This window comes from Panulirus ornatus, chromosome 22 (assembly GCF_036320965.1).
Source record: "Panulirus ornatus isolate Po-2019 chromosome 22, ASM3632096v1, whole genome shotgun sequence".
Taxonomy (NCBI): domain Eukaryota; kingdom Metazoa; phylum Arthropoda; class Malacostraca; order Decapoda; family Palinuridae; genus Panulirus; species Panulirus ornatus.
Window position 1 is genome coordinate 22,956,892 of NC_092245.1, and position 26,309 is coordinate 22,983,200.

The 26,309-nt window shown below is 42.9% G+C and overlaps 1 protein-coding gene and 1 long non-coding RNA gene across 2 annotated transcripts in view; one reads left to right on the forward strand and one right to left on the reverse strand.

Moving 5' to 3' along the window:
• Nucleotides 1–2,555: 2,555 nt before the first annotated feature.
• Nucleotides 2,556–26,309, reverse strand: part of LOC139756487 (uncharacterized) — a 520,136-nt gene continuing 496,382 nt past the window's right edge. The window contains exon 3 of the long non-coding RNA XR_011714360.1: nucleotides 2,556–2,819. This is a non-coding gene — a long non-coding RNA (uncharacterized lncRNA). The remainder of the gene's footprint in view (nucleotides 2,820–26,309) is intronic.
• Nucleotides 10,115–26,309, forward strand: part of LOC139756631 (uncharacterized) — a 75,411-nt gene continuing 59,216 nt past the window's right edge. Inside the window, 1 exon segment of the mRNA XM_071676302.1 lies at nucleotides 10,115–10,264. Coding sequence (XP_071532403.1) covers nucleotides 10,130–10,264 — 135 coding nt within the window. The 5' untranslated portion in view covers nucleotides 10,115–10,129.

Here is a 26,309-nt window from a genome sequence, read left to right on the forward strand (position 1 = left end):
TAACAGCAATGCGAATAAATACATAAACGTTTATTGGCGTATTAATCCTCTTGCTAACGTTTTCTGGCGTATTCATCCTCTTGCTAACGTTTACTGGCGTATTAATCCTCTTGCTAACGTTTGCTGGCGAATATTAATGTTCTTGCTCACTTTTACAGGCGTATTAATCCTCTTGCTAACGTTAATGACGAATTAATCCTCTTGCTAACGTTTACTGGCGCATATTAATCCTCTTGCTCACTTTTACAGGCCTATTAATCCTCACGCTAACGTTTACTGGCGTATTTATCCTCTTGCTCACATTTACAGGAGTATTAATCCTCTTGCTAACGTTAATGGCGAATTTATCCTCTTGCTAACGTTTACTGGCGTATCAATCCTCTCGCATAAGGGGATCTAAACCTGCACGTGTTACTTGCTCTGTTGGACGGAGCGTCTGTTGTCCGTGGTGCCACCCTACTGGTCGACCCAGAGCCACCCACCTCATCAGGGGACGGCGTCACCATCCACGGTAGTGGGAAACAGCGTTCATGATGAAGTGAAATTAAGACGTAACTGAAATCCTATAAAACAAATGCAAGTTTGCTTCAACACATCAACAGAATGCGCTTAACTACGACTATAAAAGTAACAAGTTGGGGAAAACTATACTTAATTAACCTACTGAAAAATAGGGTTTCCTGCTTTCCTAAACAAACTACAGGGAAGTTTCAATTTCCTGACCCCATTTTCTGTCTGTAACTAAAGCCTCACTTAACACTTTATCTCCCTAGCCTTCTCTCCTACTTCCTACTTGTAATGACATGTCTTATCACACGGAATACTTTTCACCTTCGAAATCAGTTCTCTCTCTAACCATCCTTATAGTTTCTATAGTTTCTTGTGTTTTGAAATACTATAGTTTCTTGTATTTTGAAACACTATAGTATCTTGGGTTCTGAAACACTATAGTTTCTTGGGTTCTGAAACACTATAGTTTTTGGTGTTCTGAAACACTATAGTTTCTTGGGTTCTGAAACACTATAGTTTTTGGTGTTCTGAAACAATATAGTTTCTTGGGTCCTGAAACACTATAGTTTCTTGGGTTCTGAAACACTATAGTTTCTTGGGTTCTTAAACACTATAGTTTCTTGGGTTCTGAAACACTATAGTTTCTTGGGTTCTGAAACACTACAGTTTCCTGGGTTCTGAAACACTATAGTTTTTGGTGTTCTGAAACACAATAGTTTCTTGGGTCCTGAAACACTATAGTTTCTTGGGTTCTGAAACACTATAGTTTCTTGGGTTCTGAAACACTATAGTTTCTTGGGTTCTTAAACACTATAGTTTCTTGGGTTCTGAAACACTATAGTTTCTTGGGTTCTGAAACACTATAGTTTCTTGGGTTCTGAAACACTACAGTTTCTTGTTTTCTGAAACACTATAGTTTCTTGTGTTCTGAAACACTATAGTTTCTTGTGTTCTGAAACACTATAGTTTCTTGTGTTCTGAAACACTATAGTTTCTTGGGTTCTGAAGCACTATAGTTTCTTGGGTTCTGAAGCACTATAGTTTCTTGTGCTCTCAAACACATTCCTTACCTCTTACGTTTCCACTCTCCCCGTACATAATACCACATGTGTTCCACCCATACACGGATTCTCAAACTCAAGTTCCACGAAGGCTTGATGGAGATCCATGGGGTATCTCATGTGATGGTTCCGTGGCTTTAGAAATCCTGAGGAACACCTGCTCTAGCCTGTCTTATTCCCCGCTCCTCCAGTTTCTATTGAGCGCCTTTCTACCACTTTCCTTATCAGATATCCTCCCTTCTGCCATGCTCAAATCTCGCACCAGATGAAACAGGGATAAGACACGCCCAGCAAACACTACAGGAACATAAGTGTTCTCTGGACGAGTTTCCAGCAAACGCTACAAGAACACAAGTGTTCTCTGAACGAGTTTCCAGCAAACACTACAAGAACACAAGTGTTCTCTGGACGAGTTTCCAGCAAACGCTACAAGAACACAAGTGTTCTCTGAACGAGTTTCCAGCAAACACTACAGGAACATAAGTGTTCTCTGGACGAGTTTCCAGCAAACACTACAAGAACACATGTGTTCTCTGGACGAGTTTCCAGCAAACGCTACAAGAACACAAGTGTTCTCTGAACGAGTTTCCAGCAAACACTACAGGAACATAAGTGTTCTCTGGACGAGCTTTCATCTCCGTCTTTCGCTGAGACATTTCTTCTTTCCTCCCAGGTGGTTTTCCTTCCTGAGGTTATCCAGTCACCCCATCGAAGTAGCCTTAGGGACCTATACATGCTGCCGCGCTCCCACCTCACGACTGATTCCCTGGGTGGGAGTTGCTTCGACCAGAGTCGCTTCCCTTGAAAGGAATTCATCTTCAACTACTGAGTTTCTTCTGCACTTACTCCTGCACACCAACCCCAATCAGTCTACACGAACCCCTATCAGTCGTGACTCTTAAACATCCTTTCCCATTAACTGACAAGCTGCCCTGTTGTCACCAGGAGTCCAGAATATCCTCACCGAACTCAACCACAAGAGGAAACACCAGTACAGATATCATGGACGCCTGGAAGCATCTTAGAAATACAACATATTCCAGGAGAGGAAAAACAAAAATGGGGGATTCCGTCACACACACACATACGCCTACTTACCTGAGAATTATGCTTGGGTAGCTTTCCGAGCGCCCTGGCACGTGTCCTGGCGTGCAGCACGTGGTGCAGGAGGAGGGAGGGCTCTCGAGGGGAGAGACATCCCCAAGATCCACCCTCGCTGCTCCTCTCACTGTCCTCCTCTTGTGACCTCTGCCAAAAAATAAAAAAAAAGAGCGTCGGGTTACATCAGTTGGGTTCCTCCTATACCCACCGTCTGCACAGTGATATGAACCATTACCTTGCTAAGTATAGCACAGGTTTGCTATCTTCTGGTGGTACTCATTCATGACACACTGTCTCTCTCTACCATGCCACTCATAAGCAGTCATTATGAGTTAAATAAGACAATAAACTGATCTTATAAAGAGAGAGAATGACATTACGAAAAGATCCTGAAATAGATTTTGAGAGTGAATAATGTATTCAAATTTTCTACAAACTATAAAAAAGGGTTCAACAAATTCTCATTATTACATACTGATGGCTAACTTCTGTGTCACGTTAACGAGACAGTAAGAAAACGCTTTTATCAAGATTCTAAATCTATCGAGAGAAATGTGACAACGGGTGAGGAAAATCTTATAGACCATAGAGATGCAATGGGTAATTTTTCGTATGTCATATTGTTGAAAAAAAATTCTATCATCGTGTAGAAAACAAACGAAGATAGGGAAAATATGAAATTAACGAGAATATAGACTAAAAACAAACATATGAAAATCTAAGATACATTATTTTTTTCGTATTCTAATGATTTTTCAATGTCATGTTTTGCGAGATCCTTATATCCACTGACCCCTGACGACAGTGCTTTGTTGTGTACACCACTTGGCTCCACGGAGTACCATGTTATTCTGGGCAAAAAGATGGAGTATCTGAGAAGGACAGACACGTAACAGTGATGGAGATGACCATCACATCCTCTTCCTTCTCGCTAGCCTCGCTATCCTTCTCCTAACGACAGCTTTGAGGGAAGATGATGACGAAACATGGAAAAGATCCTGAACCTCAACCTAAATAGATAGCTCCTAGCAACGCTCCATGCTAGGCTTGGAGAACCAGGCGTTGCTTTCAAGTCCTTCGTCACTCTTGCCTTCCTGCAGCTCACTGCTGCTACCAGTGGGACGGATCTCTGACTCACTGCCAGGAGAAGGAGAAAGTGTTCCCCAGGTTACATCCTCGGAGACTGTGCCTGGCCCAGACTTATGGACGGTTCATTCAGTTCCTCTCCCTCCTCTCCAGACCCTCAAAGCATCTACCATGCTGATCTAGGCAACACGTCCGGACGGAGAATGTCTATATATAAGTGAACTGGCCACTCCCTCCCCTGCAAGGGAGGCCCTTACTACCAGGTCCATCCAAACCTCAACATTTGATACTCGTCTCGACCCCCATATGCACTTTAGAGTGGCTAAGCCCATCTTGCCAATCCTCTCCTCTGTGCACTACAGTGACCCTACGAATAGGTCATCCAACCTAGAGCTGTACGTACAAGTTCTAGACGATGGTATACCAGGCAGACTTAAATTTTACAGCGATATATCGAGAGGTCTCGCTTCTACCAGCTACCTAGACTATATACTACAGAGAACGCCCCGAGCACCGTAACGAGAGTGTAGTCATGTGGACCACGAAGTGCTGGGGGCTCACAAAACCTCACGCAGGAACACCATGAATTGGCTTATCATAAACTGACTCTTTATCCTCAAATGTCTATAGGTTATGAGCAACAGAGATGATGATGTCTTGGAGTCATCTGTTGCCGAGATGAAGTAACTAGACAACAGGATTCCCCGCGAGACGACTCACCTGTACCCTCTCACGTACGCTTTCACTGGATGGTATATACAGGGCGGGTCAAAAGTAAGGCATCACACACATCATCCGCTATTTACCCATCCAGCAACAAATGCTCAGGCTACATGTCTTGAACTTACGTATCCGGATTATCCTTTACCTACCCCCCCAAAATCCACTTCATCAGACTTGGCGAGGGTGAGGGTCCATGAGTGCATGAAACGCCACAGGTGTGGACAGACTGGGTACCAGACGACCCCGAACATGGCCCAGTGATAAGTTTATCTCTTATACACACACACACACACACACACACACACACACACACACACACACACACACATACATACCGGCAACACATTACATGACAGACGTAAGATTAAAAAATACTACATCTATCATTAACATGCAAACTTTATTCTATCAAAAAGAATCTCTGCAAGATTGAAGAAAGGCTTGGAGACTTGGTTTACCGGCTTATGCAGCATCTCGCAATGAGTGAGCGAGTAACTTGGTTCGATTCAACGGAGCAAAAACGCAATTTCTCCTCATATCACAAATCTTACTCGTGTCCTGCTGATGAATTTCAAAACCTGACAATACAACTCTGCATTAACATAAATAGGTTAGGCACAACTAGACCCTTCTACGCTGCCTTCGACGCTCCAACATGACGAATATCACAAAAATCGCTTCCTCAAGGGTTGGGAGTGCTGTATAAGTGCCGTGATTATCGATCTTCTGTACAACTCTCCTACAGCTACAGAGATCTTATTCACCCCAGCATTGCTCACATTCGTGAACTGGTTGTGCTTTCGCGTCTCTCTAAACCAAAGTGGGAATCCAAAGCCTTGGGCCTTACTGTTTCTCACCTCTTTTCATCCATTCCTTCCTTTCTGAAGGGATATTGCTGCTTTCTCTCTGTCCTACAGGTACCATTTCGACTACTGCTCTCGCGAGCCATCTTCGTCTGTCCCGGCCATGAAGGTCTGGACCCAATGCACGCGCCTAAATGCAGCTTCCCATAGTTTCTTTGTGGAGACCAGATGCTCGAGGATTATCCGTTACTACGCCTTCTTTCCTCAAAGAGAAACGTTTAGGAGTTCTCCTTCCTTCGTCTTTCTCTTCTCCTATAATCTATCTTCACTCAGTTATCAGGCAGGTCCTTAAACACTTCAGGAGTTCAAAGGAATCATTACGATCCTTTTCTTTCATTCTTCACCTTTCCTTCTCAGTCGAGAAGGCCAGGACCTGGTATGGTTCTGTCCTTGTTGTCATTGTTAGCTACATATCTTATCATCCCAGGACTAATCTCTGAGAAAGACTACTGGTGTTATCTGAGATCTCTTTCCAGAGGCTCCTTTTGCCCAAGGCTGGGTTACTTCCAGCAGCAGGGATGTTCAAGCTCCTATAGATAGAGAAGTTCTTTAAGGAGAGTGAGGAGCCTTCACTCACGATACAACCTTAATTAGGAGTCCAACATCACCTCTCTCTCTCTCTCTCTCTCTCTCTCTCTCTCTCTCTGTATATATATATATATATATATATCTTTCCCTCTTCTATAAATATTCCTCTGGTTCCTGCTCTGTAAGTCACTGCGTCACCTGATTAATGTATGGCATTTGTGATGTCTGTCTTTTCGTGAAAAGTTACGCTTTGTATGCTTTTGCCTTTGCTACCTGGGTCAAAGAAATGACTTCTGACAGTCACTGAAAAGCTGGCTCACTATCCAGCTGTCACTAACCATCTCATTACCCAGGCGGGTCGCACCGGTGAGTCGTGGTTACCTAGCACTTGCGGGATATATATATATATATATATATATATATATATATATATATATATATATATATATATATATATATATATATATACCCTGGGGATAGGGGAGAAAGAATACTTCCCACGTATTCCCTGCGTGTCGTAGAAGGCGACTAAAAGGGAAGGGAGCGGGGGGCTGGAAATCCTCCCCTCTCAGTTTTTTTAATTATCCAAAAGAAGGAACAGAGAAGGGGGCCAGGTGAGGATATTCCCTCAAAGGTCCAGTCCTCTGTTCTTAACGCTACCTTGCTAACGCGGGAAATGGCGAATAGTATGAATAAAAAAAATGAATATATATATATATATATATATATATATATATATATATATATATATATATATATATCGAGAGAGATAGATAGATAGATAGATAGATAGATAGAGAGAGAGAGAGAGAGAGAGAGAGAGAGAGAGAGAGAGAGAGAGAGAGAGAGAGAGAGAGAGAGAGAGAGAGAGAGAGAGAGAGTCTGTCTGTGGTTTCCTATTCTCTAATGTAAATGTCTGTGAGAACTGTTATGTTACGAGTGAGCCTCGAACTTATCAAGTGTACGTTGGATGAAGAGTGGCTGATAATGTCTCCTTTATCTTATCGGCCGGCATATGACTGTGGCCAGATAAGACAAAGACCACGGCCGCCATTTGCAAGAGAGTAGTGGTGCAGGAAGGAAGGCCGCAAGGATGGACGCCCTCAGCCAGCCACTGGACAGTGAGTCCCTCACATAGTTTACTGTTTTGAGGAGCGGGTGTTCTACCCTCCGTCCTCAGTGCCTGGAGTGTGGATCTTACCCGTGTGTTCGCTGGTACCTGGTTGCTACCTTGTGTTCGGTACTTCAGAGGATGCTGGAGCCTGGCTGCTACTCTTGTGGTCGCTGGTGTTTGGCTGCTACTCTTGTGATCGCTGGTTTTTGGTTGCTAAATTTGAGATCGTTGATGATTCGTTGGTGCTTTTTTTGATCGCTGGTATGTAACTACTATCCAGGTGATCGCTAGTGTTTAGCTGCTACTTTAAGAATCGCTGGTGCTAGGGTGTTACTTTTGTGATCGTTGGTACCTGGTTACTGCCCTTGTAAAGCTGTAATCTGGTTGCTACCCTTGTGGTCGCTGGTATCTGAATGCTACCACTGTAGTCGCTGGTATTTGGTTACATCCCTTATGGCCCCTGGTATCAGGCTGATACCCAAGTGGTCGCTGGTATCTGGCTGCTACCCTTGTGGTCGCTGGTATCTGGCTGCTGCCCTTGTGGTCACTGGTATCTGGGTACATCCCTTGTGGTCGCTGGTATCTATTTGCTACCCATGCGGTCGCTGGTATCTGGCTGCTACCCTTGCGGTCGCTGGTATCTGGCTGCAACCATTATTGCCTGCTGTAAGGTTCTATGTTTTCACTGGCCACTGGAGGAGTCTCTGCTCTCATATCTTATCTCCTGGAAAACAGTTTTCTGTTCTTCGACATCGTCAGGAAACTTTGGATCCTAACTTTACCACACGTAGTAACCTTTTTCGCCTCTGGGGTCATTACCGGCACTAAATAACTGAAAAAGCTCAGGTAAGCATAATTTGTGAAGACGTTTAAAAGCCTTAGTGATCTCTGGACGAAATTCTAAAACGGAGTGTGTATGATCGCGTGAAGTGAACTCACGACTCCATTCAGTTCTTTGATGTCTGTTCATGGGAAACAATAACAGAATGATGAACAGACAAACAATAACATAATGAACAGATGAATTCCCACTGGTGGCAATTGAGATATCGATCATCAGTCGACGACCAATGTGTACGACTTTACGACCCCTGAGAACGATGGTGCGACCCTTAGGTATGATGGCTTAGTCTTTGACTTAACCCTTGAAGGTTGGGTTAAAAAGAACCAGCGCGTCATACCAAAGAATTGAGCTTTCGTGTTCAAGGGTCGTACCTACTTACTCAATGGCCGTATCTTCGTGCTGAAGGATAGTACCTTCGTGCTCAAGGGCCGTCCCTTCCTACTCAAGGGCCGTACCTTCGTGCTGAAGGAGAGTACCTTCGTGCTCAAGGGTCGTCCCTTCCTACTCAAGGGCCGTATCTTCGTGCTGAAGGAGAGTACCTTTGTGCTCAAGGGCCGTCCCTTCCTACTCAAGGGCCGTATCTTCGTGCTGAAGGAGAGTACCTTCGTGCTCAAGGGTCGTCCCTTCCTACTCAAGGGCCGTATCTTCGTGCTGAAGGAGAGTACCTTCGTGCTCAAGGGCCGTCCCTTCCTACTCAAGGGCCGTATCTTCGTGCTGAGGGAGAGTACCTTCGTGTTCAAGGGTCGTCCCTTCATACTCAATGACCGTATCTTCGTGCTGAAGGAGAGTACCTTCGTGCTCAAGGGTCGTACCGTTATGCTGAAACGCTACACCATCATGCTCAAGGGTGGTACCGTTGTACCGTTATATACCGTTGTCCTAAGCGGGTTACAACACCTGGACACATCTACATGGCATGTTCCCGCTGCGCTGCATCTGGGTGATCATTATGATATTCAAGTCTCTTGCTGGAGTCACTATGCAGGAGTCAAGGTCGCCATTATCAAGTGGGACGGTAGCTGATCAAAGCTCAAGTGATGATAGTGATCCAAAACCGTCATTATTTGAGATGTTTTCAGAGGCTGAGAGTATGGAAAACAAAACACACACTCTATATACCTATAGAACCCAGATATTACTTATACCATCCACACACACACACACACACTTTTGTACACCACCTATACAAACTATCTGCATCACCTTCACACACTATCTACGCCATCCACAAGTTACCTACACCACACACACAAATTACACACACACACACACACACACACACACACACACACACACACACACACACACACTATCTACCCCGTCCACACACACTACCTACACTATCCACACACATTGCCCACACTAACCACACACACACTAGACCCACATCACTCTAGCACACTACCCACACACACACACTGCCTATAGTACCCACACACTACTATATACAACTACAAGCTTCAAGGCGAAGTCACGCGTCTTGCCATAAGATAACTTGAGTATAACACATACTGTGACGGGATCTCTGTGAGACTGAGGGACGCATATAGTGAACAAGCCATCATGAGTTGCTAAGTGAGGGACACATATAATGAACAAGCCACCATAAGTTGCTAACTGAGGGACACATATAGTGAACAAACCACCATAAGTTGCTACTTTAAGGACACATATAGTGAACAAGCCACCATGAGTTGCTAATTGAGGGACATATACAGTAAACAAGCCATCACGAGTTGCTAATGCGTGCTACCGTTTGGGGCAGTCAACCTGCAACATGATCATGCAAGCCGACAGCAAGAGAGCGAAATCTCTCTCTCTCTCTCTCTCTCTCTCTCTCTCTCTCTCTCTCTCTCTCTCTCTCTCTCTCTCTCTCTCTCTCATGTTTGACGTTCAGGATCGAATTTGATTTGTGAAGGTATTACCGTCTAGTTCTAGCGTGCACCCTATGCTCCATCTTGCGAGCGGTAGCGCAAAAAGGATTACAGAGGTCTCATGAGGGTCTCTGTCCAGCGGACTGGTGAAGGATATGTACCACTGGTGAAGGACACGTACCATCCTTTTCTTTATCCTTGGGTCCAATGTGGACGCTGGAACACGAGAGTTGTTATGGAGGGGAAAATGTATACATTCTCTAGCATCAAGTCTCATGACGCCAACCATCATTTCATATCATCCAAAGATACTGAAATCCGGGTCGATAAGATAACGTACATGGCCAAGGGGGGGAAAAAAAAAATTGGAAAACATGATAAACACAGGGGGACGTCAATGGCCACTCGTGGTGCAAGCAGTCAGGATGGTGACAGTGATAGATAAGACTGGTGAGTGGAGAGACGGTCGGTTCTCAGTGTCTCGCTGGATACCGTCAGACGCTCAGGTTGGTTGTCATCGTACATCACATCTCTACACGACACGACACGACATTTTTCAGGTACGAATCGTCGACGCAAATGAATAAGACTCATTAAAAACACGCCTTTTTAATTTTTCGGTGTTATGAGACAGTTTAGCACTGGGTTTACAGCAAATGACATCGTTCGCTGAACGTGTGTTAATCACCTATTTGTATTGTGAGGGGAGGGGAGGGGTTTACACTCGTAAGGTTCCCAACTCTTGAACACTATCTGCTGTTATACATTCTCTTAAATTCATGTATGATGTCTACATTAACAATGTCTTCTGTCGTTCTGTTCCATTCATCCACCAGTCTTATACTATAAGGGTATTTCTTTCCATCCTTTTTCAACAAGTTCCATACTTCGTGTTATGTCCTCTGGTTGCTCTATCCCTTCATCTCCCGAAGTAAAACTGTCACCTATCCACACAGGCAAACTCTTTAAAAAACTTAAGAAGTTAATTAAGTGACATCTATTTCTACTCTCTTCCAAAGTTGCGTAAATATGAGCCTCCAGCCTTTCCCTTGTAGCTTAACTCTCGTAACTGTGGCATCGTCTTTGTTGCCCTCCTCTAGACCTTCTCTACGAGCTCTTTGTGCTTCTTTCAGTGCGGTGACCAAATCTGAAGCATATTCTAGCTTTGGGCTTATGGAGGATATGAACATCTCGCTGAATATTTCCTTATCCCTAAACTTACAAGTTATTCTGATATTTGTCTCCTTAACTATCCTCCTAATGTGGGTCCCTGGCGACAGGTTAGGAACGATGTCGACTGCCAAGGCCATCTCTCACTGAGTGTGTGTGTGTTTGAGGACAATGTATGGGAGCGACCGGGTCTACAGCGTTCCTCACCTCGAACTCGGACAAAGTCATGAGTCCCAGTTATTTTGTTACACGATGAAAACACAGTCTACCGTACAGTTCATCATCCCCCCCCCCCCTCCACCCACCCATCCACACACATACACGCGAGCACACACACAGCAAGCGACACTGGGAAAGTGCAGTACCTCCTCCTATCTCGCCAAGCACATCCTGGCCATGACACCCTGGTGGCTATCTGAAGACCGTCCCGAAAATAATTGATTTGGTTTCCGAACACGGCATTTTTGTTTCCTGATAAAAATCATAATAGGTCGTAACTTCATCTTTTTACCTCTTCGAAACACCAAGATATTCCCTTGATAAGAAAATGAATTCGGCACGTTGGTGGTGTACAATGAATACGTACACTGACGATTAAAAAAAAACATACATGCTTTTGCGCTGACACGATAACACTGCTAAGTGAAGCGGCGAACCAGTGAGAAAATGCATTGAACTGCTTCGGGGTTCGGTTCGAAGAAAGAGTGAATCAGTGAGTGAACCATATATATATGCTTCATGTCAAGGTTGGATATATCCTCACACTGTAGGGAAGCAGGTACGAGGAGGAGCGAGTTCAAAAGTGACACAGGTCAGATTCGTTTGAATATATGAAACGTTTCACAATTGTTACTGGCTATTACGACACCTAAACCAGGCTACAAACGCATCGAGAACGTTAGTGTGTTCGTTTTTTTTTTTTTTTTGTATTCTTTCCTTACGGTGTACGACTAAGCCTATTCACGCACCGCTCAGTCTAGGATAAGGAGTCGTCTGAACTTCATTTTCACGAGAATTAGAAAGCTGCTTCGGAACTCCTTATTACCGCGCTCGCCTCAAGAGAAGCAAACACTGTCTCACGAAGTCATAATCAGTAAAAGAGGTCTCTCGCGCGACCTCTGTGTTCATTCTAAACGCGGCCGATGGTACGAAGAAGATGACCACAAAAAACCTTAATTCAAGACTAAGATGAAATAGACAGCATTGAACGGCATCTTTACAGTGTTACTAAAAAAAAATAATGCCTCGGGATAACCTAATTACCCTTTAAATTTTAGAGCCTCAAAAGCAGCATATCACAGGTGAACGAAGCATGTGACGTCCACAGGGTCGACCTCTGTGAAAAAGAACCAAAAACTTATGAAACGCTTTTCTCAACGTCCTGTATAGTTCGCTTAAAACCGTGATCTCAGTATTTCCGGGGAATAGGTTGTCGACATGAGGACCTCACGACTGAGTTTTGACATCACTCACTCATTATTCCTCACCTTCGACACTCGAGAGAGATACAAATTCCCTCTGAGCAATACTGAGAAACATAGTAAGAATGGGAGGACTGTGGACGTAAGCACCGAACAACCGGACGGTCCCCACCTCTCCGGTCGTGTTTACCTCCAGCGAAGTTCCTGGAGAGCGTCAACCCTGTAATCACAACACGCCAGTGTTGTTTACACTTTGTATCAGTGCGGTCACGCTGTGAGCCCCTGCTGAGAAAGAGAGTTGGCAAGTCAGTTAAGTGAACTCAAGTAGGACTGAAGTGCATTGTGTGAGACTCTACGTCTGTCAGGATCCTTTTATACGCTGACTCCCCCATCACCCGAAGTTGTCTTGTCTACCAGTGGAATCGTGAATGCGACCTCGTCACCATCATCGCGAGGCTGGGTCACCACAGCTCGCTTCTCAGGTGAATGAAAGAACGTGAAAAGAAAACCATTGCCTCACTACTTCTTAATCGGACACGCCTCAATCAGAGTGACTGGACGTATTTTCATATCAGTAGATAAGGGTGACCTGTATATACACTAGTAGGGCATCGTCTGGAGTAGATCTTTGATTGTATGGGTAGGCTAACCGACAGTAGCTCATGTGCAGGGTTATCAACACGGAAATTCATTAAAGGGATTAATAGATTTTGTGTATCTAAATCAACCAATGGGAGCGTGTCATACCTTCCCAGCCCCGCGGCAGATAACCGACACCGTAAATCAAGCGTCGTCAATTTAGCGTAAGTAGGAAGAACATATTTTTTCTCTTTTTTTCTACCCTCCCGTTTAAGCTTAAGCATGTCTTTTTTACCCTCCCGTTTAAGCTTAAGCATTTCTTTTTTTTAAGCCTTTCGGGGCTACGTAGTGGGACGGATTATAACATCTGATAGCGTAGTTTTCGTAAAATACAAGGCAACGGGAGACGTCAGGTGCACGAGACTGAAGCAGCAGCATTTTGACGATGGTGGGTCTACATTATGGCTTGGTATGGAGGGTCGACAATGAGGCAAACAATTTTTCCAAAATATCAGACGTTTTCATGGAGTCGGGTGAGAATTTCTTATTGACAGTGTTCGGAAGTATGACTTAAGTCTTCGATGTCCTATATGACAGGTGATCTAAGGTTTTCATTTCGCTTGAAACTTAAAATTATGCACATGGCTTGGCTGATGTGCCTTAAGGGTGATTATAGCCTGTATTGTACATTTTATACGTTTGAGTAGTCAGTCGGTAAGAGAAATGATGAATGCAATGTTACGAACGCATCCATGATGAAGTATCAACAATACTGGTTTTCATTTCCTGTTGAGACGAAGCACAGACTGAAGCAGTATACTCCCTTCCTCACAAGTACTTAACATGGGATTAAGTCACTAGAAAGATTTGAAAGGTGTCGAAACGCTGGTTCAGTTGAGAGCACCAGGATAACCCAGAATAATAAACGCTGGTCGTTAACAAAGAAAGTGGGGATTTTTTTTTTCTATGAGCACCAGACTGAATCATTCTTACAAGATGGCTTAACTGATTCTTTTTTTGGTGGGGGGGGAGGGGCGATTGTAAGGTTGTGAGAAAGATATTTGAATTTTTGGCTCTTCCTAGCTAAGCGAAATAAGGCAAACGAGTGTGTGTATATATATATATATATATATATATATATATATATATATATATATATATATATATATGGGGATAAGGGAGAAAGAATACTTCCTACGTATTCCCTGCGTGTCGTAGAAGGCGACTAAAAGGGGAGGGAGCGGGGGGCTGGAAATCCTCCCCTCTCGTTTTTTTTTAATTCTCCAAAAGAAGGAACAGAAAATGAGGCCAGGTGAGGATATTCCCTCAGAGGCCCAGTCCTCTGTTCTTAACGCTACCTTGCTAACGCGGGAAATGGCGAATAGTATGAAAGAAAGATATATATATATATATATATATATATATATATATATATATATATATATATATATATACATTCATTTATCATTTCACTTTGTCGCTGTCTCCCGCGTTAGCGAGGTAGCGCAAGGAAACAGACGAAAGAATGGCCCAAACCACCCACATACACATGTATAGACATACACGTCCACACACGCAAATATACATACCTACAGATCTCAACGTATACATATATATACAATCACAGACATATACATATATACACATGTACATAATTCATACTGTCTGCCTTCATTCATTCCCATCGCCACCCCGCAACACATGAAATGACAACCCCCTCCCCCCTCATGTGCCCGAGGTAGCGCTAGGAAGAGACAACAAAGGCCACATTCGTTCACACTCAGTCTCTAGCTATCATGTATAATGCACTGAAACCACAGCTCCCTTTCCACATCCAGGCCCCACAGAACTTTCATGGTTTACCCCAGACGCTTCACACGCCCTGGTTCAATCCATTGACAGCACGTCGACCCCGGTATACCACATCGTTCCAATTCACTCTATTCCTTGCACGCCTTTCACCCTCCTGCATGTTCAGGACCCGATCACTCAAAATCTTTTTCACTCCATCTTTCCACCTCCAATTTGGTCTCCCTCTTCTCTCGTTCCCTCCACCTCTGACACATATATCCTCTTGGTCAATTTTCCTCACTTCTCTCCATGCGACCAAACCATTTCAAAACACCCTCTTCTGATCTTTAAAGCACACTCTTTTTATTACCACACATCTCCCTTACCCTTTCATTACTTACTCGATCAAACCACCTCACACCACATATTGTCCTCAAACATCTCATTTCCAGCACATCCACCCTCCTACGCACAACTCTATCTATAGCCCACGCTTCGCAACCATATAACATTGTTGGAACCACTATTCCTTCAACCATACCCATTTCTGCTTTCCGAGATAATGTTCTCGACTTCCACACATTCCTCAAGGCTCCCAGAACTTTCGCCCCCTCCCCAACCCTAGGATTCACTTCCGCTTCCATGGATCCATTCGCTGCCAAATCTACTCCCAGATATCTAAAACGCTTCACTTCCTTCAGTTTTTCTCTATTCAAACTTACCTCCCAATTGACTTGTCCCTCAACCCTACTGTACCCAATAACCTTGCTCTTATTCACATTTACTCTCAGCTTTCCTCTTTCACACTACCAAACTCAGTCACCAGCTTCTGCAGTTTCTCACACGAATCAGCCACCAGCACTGTATAATCAGCGAACAACAACTGACTCACTTCCCAAGCTCTCTCATCCACAACAGACTGCATACTTGCCCCTCTTCCCAAAACTCTTGCATTCACCTCCCTAACAACCCCATCCATAAACAAAATAACAACCATGGAGACATCACACACCCCTGCCGCAAACCTACATTCACTGAGAACCAATCACTTTCCTCTCTTCCTACACGTACACATGCCTTACATCTCGATAAAAACTTTTCACTGCTTCTAACAACTTGCCCCCACACCATTTATTCTTAATACCTTCCACAGAGCATCTCTATCAACTCTGTCATAAGCCTTTTCCAGATCCATAAATGCTACATACAAATCCATTTGCTTTTCTAAGTATTTCTCACATACATTCTTCAAAGCAAACACCTGATCCACACATCCTCTACCACTTCTGCAACCACACTGCTCTTCCCCAATCTGATGCTCTGTACATGCCTTCACCCTCTCAATCAATACCCTCCAATATAATTTACCAGGAATACTCAACAAACTTATACCTCTGTAATTTGAGCACTCACTCTTATCCCCTTTGCCTTTGTACAATGGCACTATGCAAGCATTCCTCCAATCCTCAGGCACATCACCATGAGTCATAAATATATTAAATAACCCTACCAACCAGTCAACAATACAGTCACCCCCTTTTTTAATAATTCCACTGTAATACCATCCAAACCCGCTGCCTTGCAGGCTTTCATCTTCCGCAAAGCTTTTACTACCTCTTCTCTGTTTACCATATCATTCTCCCTAACCCTCTCACTCTGCACACCACCTCGACCAAAACACCCTATATCTGCCACTCTATCATCAAACACATGCAACAAACCTTCAAAATACTCACTCCACCTCCTCACATCAACACTAGTTGTTATCACCTCCCCTTTAGCCCCCTTCACTGAAGTTCCCATTTGCTCCCTTGTCTTACGCACTTTATTTACCTCCTTCCAAAACATCTGTTTATTCTCACTAAAATTTAATGATACTCTCTCACCCCAACTCTCATTTGCCCTCTTTTTCACCTCTTGCACCTTTCTCTTGACCTGCCTCTTTCTTTTATACATCTCCCAGTCATTTGCATTATTTTCCTGCACAAATCGTCCAAATGCCTCTCTCTTCTCTTTCACTAATAATCTTACTTCTTCATCCTACCACTCACTACCCTTTCTAATCTGCCCACCTCCCACGCTTCTCATGCCACAAGCATCTTTTGCGCAAGCCATCACTGTTTCCCTAAATACATTCCATTCCTCCCCCACTTCCCTTACGTCCTTTGTTCTCACCTTTTTCCATTCTGTACTCAGTCTCTCCTGGTACTTCTTCACACAAGTCTCCTTCCCAAGCTCACTTACTCTCCACTCTCTTCACCCCAACATTCTCTCTTCTTTTCTGAAAACCTCTACAAATCTTTATCCTCGCCTCCACAAGATAATGATCAGACATCCCTCCAGTTGCACTCTCTAATCAATTAACATCCAAAAGTCTCTCTTTCGCGCGCCTATAAATTAACACGTAATCCAATAGCACTCTCCAGGCCATCTCTCCTACTTACATACGTAAGTATATCTCTCTTTTTAAACCAGATATTCCTAATCACCAGTCCTTTTTCAGCACAGAAATCTACAAGCTCTTCATCATTTCCATTTACAACACTGAACACCCCATGTACACCAATTATTCCCTCAACTGCTACATTACTCACCTTTGCATTCAAATCACCCATCACTATAACCCGGTTTCGTGCATCAAAAGTACTAACACACTCACTCAGTTGCTCCCAAAACACTTGCCTCTCATGATCTTTCTTCTCATGCCCAGGTGCATATGCACTAATAATCACCCATGTCTCTCCATCCACTTTCAGTTTTACCTATATCAATCTAGAGTTTACTTACACTCTATCACATACTCCCACCACTCCTGTTTCAGTAGTGCTACTATATATATATATATATATATATATATATATATATATATATATATATATATATTTATATATTTTTTTTTTTTTTTTTTTTTGCTTTGTCGCTGTCTCCCGCGTTTGCGAGGTAGCGCAAGGAAACAGACGAAAGAAATGGCCCAACCCACCCCCATACACATGTATATACATACGTCCACACACGCAAATATACATACCTACACAGCTTTCCATGGTTTACCCCAGACGCTTCACATGCCTTGATTCAATCCACTGACAGCACGTCAACCCCGGTATACCACATCGCTCCAATTCACTCTATTCCTTGCCCTCCTTTCACCCTCCTGCATGCTCAGGCCCCAATCACACAAAATCTTTTTCACTCCATCTTTCCACCTCCAATTTGGTCTCCCTCTTCTCCTCGTTCCCTCCACCTCCGACACATATATTCTCTTGGTCAATCTTTCCTCACTCATTCTCTCCATGTGCCCGAACCATTTCAAAACACCCTCTTCTGCTCTCTCAACCACGCTCTTTTTATTTCCAAACATCTCTCTTACCCTTACGTTACTTACTCGATCAAACCACCTCACACCACACATTGTCCTCAAACATCTCATTTCCAGCACATCCATCCTCCTGCGCACAACTCTATCCATAGCCCACGCCTCGCAACCATACAACATTGTTGGAACCACTATTCCTTCAAACATACCCATTTTTGCTTTCCGAGATAATGTTCTCGACTTCCACACATTCTTCAAGGCTCCCAGAATTTTCGCCCCGTCCCCCACCCTATGATCCACTTCCGCTTCCATGGTTCCATCCGCTGCCAGATCCACTCCCAGATATCTAAAACACTTCACTTCCTCCAGTTTTTCTCCATTCAAACTCACCTCCCAATTGACTTGACCCTCAACCCTACTGTACCTAATAACCTTGCTCTTATTCACATTTACTCTTAACTTTCTTCTTTCACACACTTTACCAAACTCAGTCACCAGCTTCTGCAGTTTCTCACATGAATCAGCCACCAGCGCTGTATCATCAGCGAACAACAACTGACTCACTTCCCAAGCTCTCTCATCCCCAACAGACTTCATACTTGCCCCTCTTTCCAAAACTCTTGCATTCACCTCCCTAACAACCCCATCCATAAACAAATTAAACAACCATGGAGACATCACACACCCCTGCCGCAAACCTACATTCACTGAGAACCAATCACTTTCCTCTCTTCCTACACGTACACATGCCTTACATCCTCGATAAAAACTTTTCACTGCTTCTAACAACTTGCCTCCCACACCATATATTCTTAATACCTTCCACAGAGCATCTCTATCAACTCTATCATATGCCTTCTCCAGATCCATGAATTATTTTTTATTCTTTTTCTTATTATACTTTGTCGCTGTCTCCCGCGTTTGCGAGGTAGCGCAAGGAAACAGACGAAAGAAATGCCCCCCCCCCCCATACACATGTATATACATACGTCCACACACGCAAATATACATACCTACACAGCTTTCCATGGTTTACCGCAGACGCTTCACATGCCCTGCTTCAATCCACTGACAGCACGTCAACCCCGGTATAATACATCGATCCAATTCACTCTATTCCTTACCCTCCTTTCACCCTCCTGCATGCTCAGGCCCCGATCACACAAAATCTTTTTCACTCCATCTTTCCACCTCCAATTTGGTCTCCCTCTTCTCCTTGTTCCCTCCACCTCCGACACATATATCCTCTTGGTCAATCTTTCCTCACTCATCCTCTCCATGTGCCTAAACCACTTCAAAACACCCTCTTCTGCTCTCTCAACCACGCTCTTTTTATTTCCACACATCTCTCTTACCCTTACGTTACTCACTCGATCAAACCACCTCACACCACACATTGTCCTCAAACATCTCATTTCCAGCACATACATCCTCCTGCGCACAGCTCTATCCATAGCCCACGCCTCGCAACCATATATATATATATATATATATATATATATATATATATATATATATATATATATATATATATACACACTTGTTTGCCTTATTTTGGTTAGTTAGGAAGAGCCAAGAAATCAAATATCTTTCACACACCCTTACATTCCCATACATATATATATATATATATATATATATATATATATATATATATGATTTACCAAACTATGAACCTAATAACCTGTCATTCACATTACTCTTAACTTTCTCTTTCCACACTTTACCCTCATCACCCTTCTGCAGTTTTCATGGCCCCAGCGTATCACAGCGAAAACTGACTCACTCCATCTTTCCCACGCTCAACTTGTCTCCCTCTTCTCCCTCCCTACACCCATCCATAACATTATAACACCATGGGACTCACATCCCCTCCACCATATCATCCATGTGACCAATACCTTTCTAAACACAGCCTTACTCTCGATAAACACTTTTCACTCTTCTAATTGCCCACACATTATTCTTATACCTTACGGTTCTATAACTCATCAATACCTTCCAATCCACACATTGTTTATATCTTTCATTATACATTCCTTCTCCGCTGCGATAGCGCAATCACGAAGATGCCCCCCCCCATACACATGTTATCACGTCCACATCGCAATATACATACCCCATTTATGTTTACCGAGACTTACATCCCTGCTATCCTACACAGTTCAACCCCAAATACATCGCCCATTCACTCTATTCCTTACCCTTCCTTTCCACCTCTGCAATCCAGCCCCGATACAAACATTTTTCATCACTTCCCCCCAAATTTTTCCTCTCATTTCCTCCACCTCGACCATTACCCTTGGAATCTCCTCACACTCCCATGTGCAAACCATATAACCCTCTTTGCTCTTAACCCACATTTCACAATCTCACTTCTTTACTCACTCATCAAACCATCCCACTCACATTGTCCTACACTTTGAATTTCAGCCACTACATCCTCCTGCGCACAGCTCTATCAAGCCGACTGAACAAATTGATCATATATCTCATATATATATCAATCAATCATAATATATTCACACTTGTGCCCTTACTTTGGTAGTAGAGAGCCAAGAATCAATTCATTTACACACCCTTACATTCCCTCATCATATATAAATAATTTATATATATACATGATATATATTTAGATACTTCTTCAACTATCGCCATTTCCCGCATTAGCAAGGTAGCGTTAAGAACAGAGAACTGAGTCTTTGAGGGAATATCCTCACCTGGCCCCCTTCTCTGTTCCTTCTTTTGGAAAATTAGAAAAAAAAAATTGAGAGGGGAGGGTTTCCAGCCCCCCGCTCCCTCCCCTTTTAGTCGCCTTCTACGACACGCAGGGAATACGTGGGAAATATTCTTTCTCCCCTATCCCCAAGAATATATATATATATATATATATATATATATATATATATATATATATATATATACATATACATATATATATATATATATATATATATATATATATATATATATATACATATACATATATATATATATATATATATATATATATATATATATATATATATATATATTTTTTTTCTTTTATATATATATCCATTTATGTCTATTATACTTAGTTGCTGTTTCCTGCGCCAGCGAGGTAGGGCAAGGAAACATACAAAAGGATGGCCCAACCCACCCACATACACATGTTTATACATAAAAGTCCACATATTAATACCTATACATTTGTACAGAGGCACTATGCATGCCTTCCGCCAATCCTCAGGCACTTCACCATGAACCATACATACAGAGAATATCCCTACCAACCAGTCAACAACACAGTCACCCCTTTTTTTTCAATAAATTCCACTGCAATACCATCCAAACCCTTCGCCTTGCCGGCTTTCATCTTCCGCAAAACTTTCACTACCTCTTCTCCGTTTACCAAACCGTTCTCCCTGACCCTCTCACTTCACAAGCGACCTTGACCAAAACACCCTATATCTGCCACTGTATCATCAAACACATTCAACAAAAATTCAGAATACCCACTCCATCTCCTCACTTCACCACTTCTTGTTATTACCTCCCCATTAGCCCCTTTCACCGATGTTCCCATTTGTTCTCTTGTCTTACGCACTTTATTTACCTCCTTCCAAAACATTTTTTTTATTCTCCCAAAGATTTAATGATCTTCTCTCACCCTAACACTCATTTGCCCTCTTTTTCACCTCTTGTACCTTTCTCTTGATCTCCTGCTGCTTTCCTTTATACATCTCCCAGTTATTTGCACTACTACTCTGCAAAAATCGCCCAAACGCTTCTCTCTTCTGTTCCACAAACAATCTTACTTCTTCATCCCACCACTCACTACCCTTTCTAATCTGCTCACCTCCCATCTTTCTCATGCCACAAGCATATTTTGCGCAAGCCATCACTGCTTCCCTAAATACATCCCATTCCTCCCCTACTCCCCTTACGTCATTTGCTCTCACCTGTCGCTATTCTGATTTCAATCTCTCCTCACACAAGTCTCCTTTTCAAGCTTACTTACTCTCACCACTCTCTTCACACTCAACATTCTATCTTTCTTTCTGAAAACCTCTACAAATCTTTACCTTCGCCTCCACAAGATGATGATCAGACATCCCTCCAGCTGCCTCTTTCAGCACATTTACATCCAAAAGTATCTTTCACACGCCTATCAATTAACACGCAATCCAACAGAGCTCTCCGGCCATATCTCCTACTCACATACGTATATCTATGTATACCCCTCTTTTTAAGCCAGGTATCCCCAATCACCAGTCCTTTTTCAGCACACACACACACACACATAATCACGAGGAAAATGGAACACAATATGTTGTCAAGTGCATTTTCGTGTAATGATCAGACTGTCAGGAAAGATACAAGAATGAGACAGAAGACGTAGAACTGATTGTTGATATACACGGAAGATACGTAGCTATGACGCCAATGGTAAACAAGCGTTACCGGATGGTGGTGTTCGGGTTATTGTGTTCGGTTCTGACATCATGTCTGTCATAAGATTTTATTGTTTGGACAGGAATGGGAACTGTTTGCAAATTTTGCCAACGACAAAGCTATTCATTTTCAACAGATCTTCATCAATATCAATGTTACAATTGTTTGTGCATTTAATACTAAAAGATTCAGTGATATTTGATAATAGAAGATTCAGTGATATTTCTTGTGGTAAAGGAGTTACAGTTAATATCTAAATCAACGTTACTCCAGTCCATTTAATGGTCATAATTCTTAATGTGATTAAACAGAGCATTTGATTCTTGTTCTGTCCTTATATTTTTTGTTGCCTAAGTCTAACATAAAGTTCCTTACCAGATGGCCCAACATAAAAGATATTACAGTTTCTACATGGGATTCTGTTAACACAGCCCCCAGAATTTTTTTTTTAATATTCTTTGTAGTACTGTTATTGCTGAAGGCTACATTTACAATAAAAGATTGAAGCAACTTGGGAAGTAATTCAAAATCATCACTACAAGGGAGAACTAAAATATTCTTGGTATCAAGGGGTAGTTTGGGTTCGACTATAAAATGATTTCTTTGCAAACTTAAAGGGATTCATCAATGAAAGATCTACGATACCTTAACGTGGATCCAGTGAATATATATTCTTAAATTCATCATCAATAAATTCCGGACTACATATACGTTATGCCCAAAGGAACATCGACTGGAATGATAATAGTTTAACTCTGTCATGTTGAGATGAGTAATAATGACCATAAGATCAAACAACGGTGGATTTTCTGTATATGCTAAACTTAAACGTGTTTCTATCCCTAGGGGTCATGGAACGTTAAAATGGCAACATACAATTATTTTCCACTTCCACAGTAAAGTTGATAGAAGGTACTAAATTGTTAAGTAAAGGGAGAAATGTTTGTAAATTTTTGAGAGAGAGAGAGAGAGAGAGAGAGAGAGAGAGAGAGAGAGAGAGAGACAGAGAGAGACAGAGAGAGAGAGAGAGAGAGAGGTGTTCTTCCCCCCATTTTCGCCCCAAGAGAAAAAAGACGCACCACACGGAGTGAAAACACCACAGGAGTTCTACGTTCAAAAACTTGTGTGGTGTTATAACCAAAGTTTGAGTGGCCATCGCGTCCCTAAAGATGTAGATCTCTAGACGAAACCTGCCACCAGGCAGGTGAGCCAGGAGAGGACCCGTGGGTCGGGTGTGTGTGTGTGTGTGTGTGTGTGTGTGTGTGTGTGTGTGTGTGTGTGTGTGTGTCAAAGAACGTCCATCGTATGTTAGTGTCGTGGGTTAAGAATGTTAAAATTGGTGACCGTAATTTCCTCAGACCATCCACGTCGGAAGTGCTTACTGAAAGGTATTATCCACGAATATACACAACAGACTTATTCCCATCCTTTAACCTTTGGTCTTCGCAATCCCCTTAACCTCTCTCTCTCTCTCTCTCTCTCTCTCTCTCTCTCTCTCTCTCTCTCTCTCTCTCTCTCTTTCTCTCTCTCTAAGTGCAGCTCTAGCCTCGGTGATGAATCTTCCTTTCTTCCTGAGAAATAAAATCTTGAGTCCGTTCGTCACTGGAGGACGAAATTCGCCCGAGCGAGTCAAAGAAAAGAACCCGACCACCTCCACCACGGGCGCCTGGGAGCCGCTGAGGACGATGTTTTCGAACGGATGGCTGATCAAGCGCCGTTCAGGGCAGTCGTCAGTATTATGGCGTAAATCGTATTATTATAAAGTTTAAGTTCGGGTTTTTAACCGCAAGGCAGATCCCTCCTGCAGGGGAAGGGGTTAGGTAAGGTTGGTTGACCGAGCGCCTGAACTTCACAATTTTCCTGCACTTCAAAGCTCGCCCAACTTCTGTCTTTTCCTTGACATTCTTCGTGAGGTAATCGACTGGAGGTTCCGTGCTCGGTGGCTGCAGATGCCTGCGGGGAAGGCCAGCCTTCAAACAAGTGCCAGTTAACCCATGTTTTATAAGCGTTTTCTGTAGACATCGAGGATTTCTGAACCGATCGTAGTTGATTGCAAAGGTCCTTCATAAGATGTCTAATGACTTACTGGGATGTAAGATGTCTAATGACCTATTGGGATGTGGAACGAATTTCCTTCGGCAGGTTGTCTGAAAAGTAAATATTTACACTTCGAAGTCTTCCATATACGTGTTAAAAGACGGGTACTTCTCCATCTATAGCTACTGATAGGAAGCGTCTTGCCTCAGCATTTACGGTATAGGGTAAGGAGCTTCTTACGTTATCGGTGTTTCGTCCGTGCATTTTAGTTATGTGATCGCGCATGAGCTTCGCACGTTCAGTTCCTGAATTTCGTGAAAGCGGCATCTGACTGAATTCGATGGCGGCCTGTTGACAGTCTTACCAGCAATATCTACGTATACCATGGGAGAGCCTGAATGGAAGGACGTGGCAAATAGTCATGAGAATATATACAGTTGGCCATGAAAGTTCTTTTGGAAATCCCTCTTATACATTTGCTACAATCTCAAATGACTCCCAGTTAGTGAAGGAAACCGAACCTGGTTCACAACCCAGAGTGTATTCCTTATTTTTTTCCCCTGTTCGGATCATGGTCATCTGTCGAGTCTCTGTTGCTTAACCTTCCATACACGACACACACCATGACGATCTATACGCAGTTCCTTGCCTTAATCTCCCTACTGCGTCTACATCGTCCAAGGTCGCTTACACTGCTGGAGTGGCCAACCGCAAAAGAGGCAACTCCAGGTTGGTGTATCGCTTACAAGAATTTGGGGTTCGACTCTGGTTTTCGGGTATAAATACAGACTTTAAATCATTCTGATTGAAAAAAAAAAAAAAGGAAGCGAAAACCAGGCTTTAGTGTTGGAGTTTTCGTGTGGATTCTGATTTCTCTCCTTAACCAAGATCAGTAGCATCATTTTAAGTAATTATTCCCATAATTACGACGGCACAAAACCTTGGGTACGATGGCTTAATCCGTGACCTAAAGGGGTCTGGTCACATGAGCATATCCCTATAGGTGGTACCGTTATGGTCGAGGTCCGTACACCGTCTTGCTCAAGATGCAAACTAATATATTCTTGAAATCAAACACCCACTCTAAAGTCCTTAACAAGTCAAGATAATGAGAAGTAGTTGTAGCTAGGCTAAGATTCCAACCTAGGTTCCTTGGTATCTTGTAGTTATATATTTTTTTTTTTTTTTTTTTCTCCAAAAGAAGGAACAGAGAAGGGGGCCAGGTGAGTATATTCCCTCAAAAGCCCAGTCCTCTGTTCATAACGCTACCTTGCTAACGCGGGAAACGGCGAATAGTTAAAAAATATATATATATATATATATATATATATATATATATATATATATATATATATATATATATATATATATATTTTTTTTTTTTTTTTTTTTTTACTTTGTCGCTGTCTCCCGCGTTTGCGAGGTAGCGCAAGGAAACAGACGAAAGAAATGGCCCAACCCCCCCCCCCCATACACATGTACATACACACGTCCACACACGCAAATATACATACCTACACAGCTTTCCATGGTTTACCCCAGACGCCTCACATGCCTTGCTTCAATCCACTGACAGCACGTCAACCCCGGTATACCACACGACTCCAATTCACTCTATTTCTTGCCCTCCTTTCACCCTCCTGCATGTTCAGGCCCCGATCACACAAAATCTTTTTCACTCCATCTTTCCACCTCCAATTTGGTCTCCCTCTTCTCCTCGTTCCCTCCACCTCCGACACATATATCCTCTTGGTCAATCTCTCCTCACTCATTCTCTCCATGTGCCCAAACCATTTCAAAACACCCTCTTCTGCTCTCTCAACCACGCTCCTTTTACTTCCACACATCTCTCTC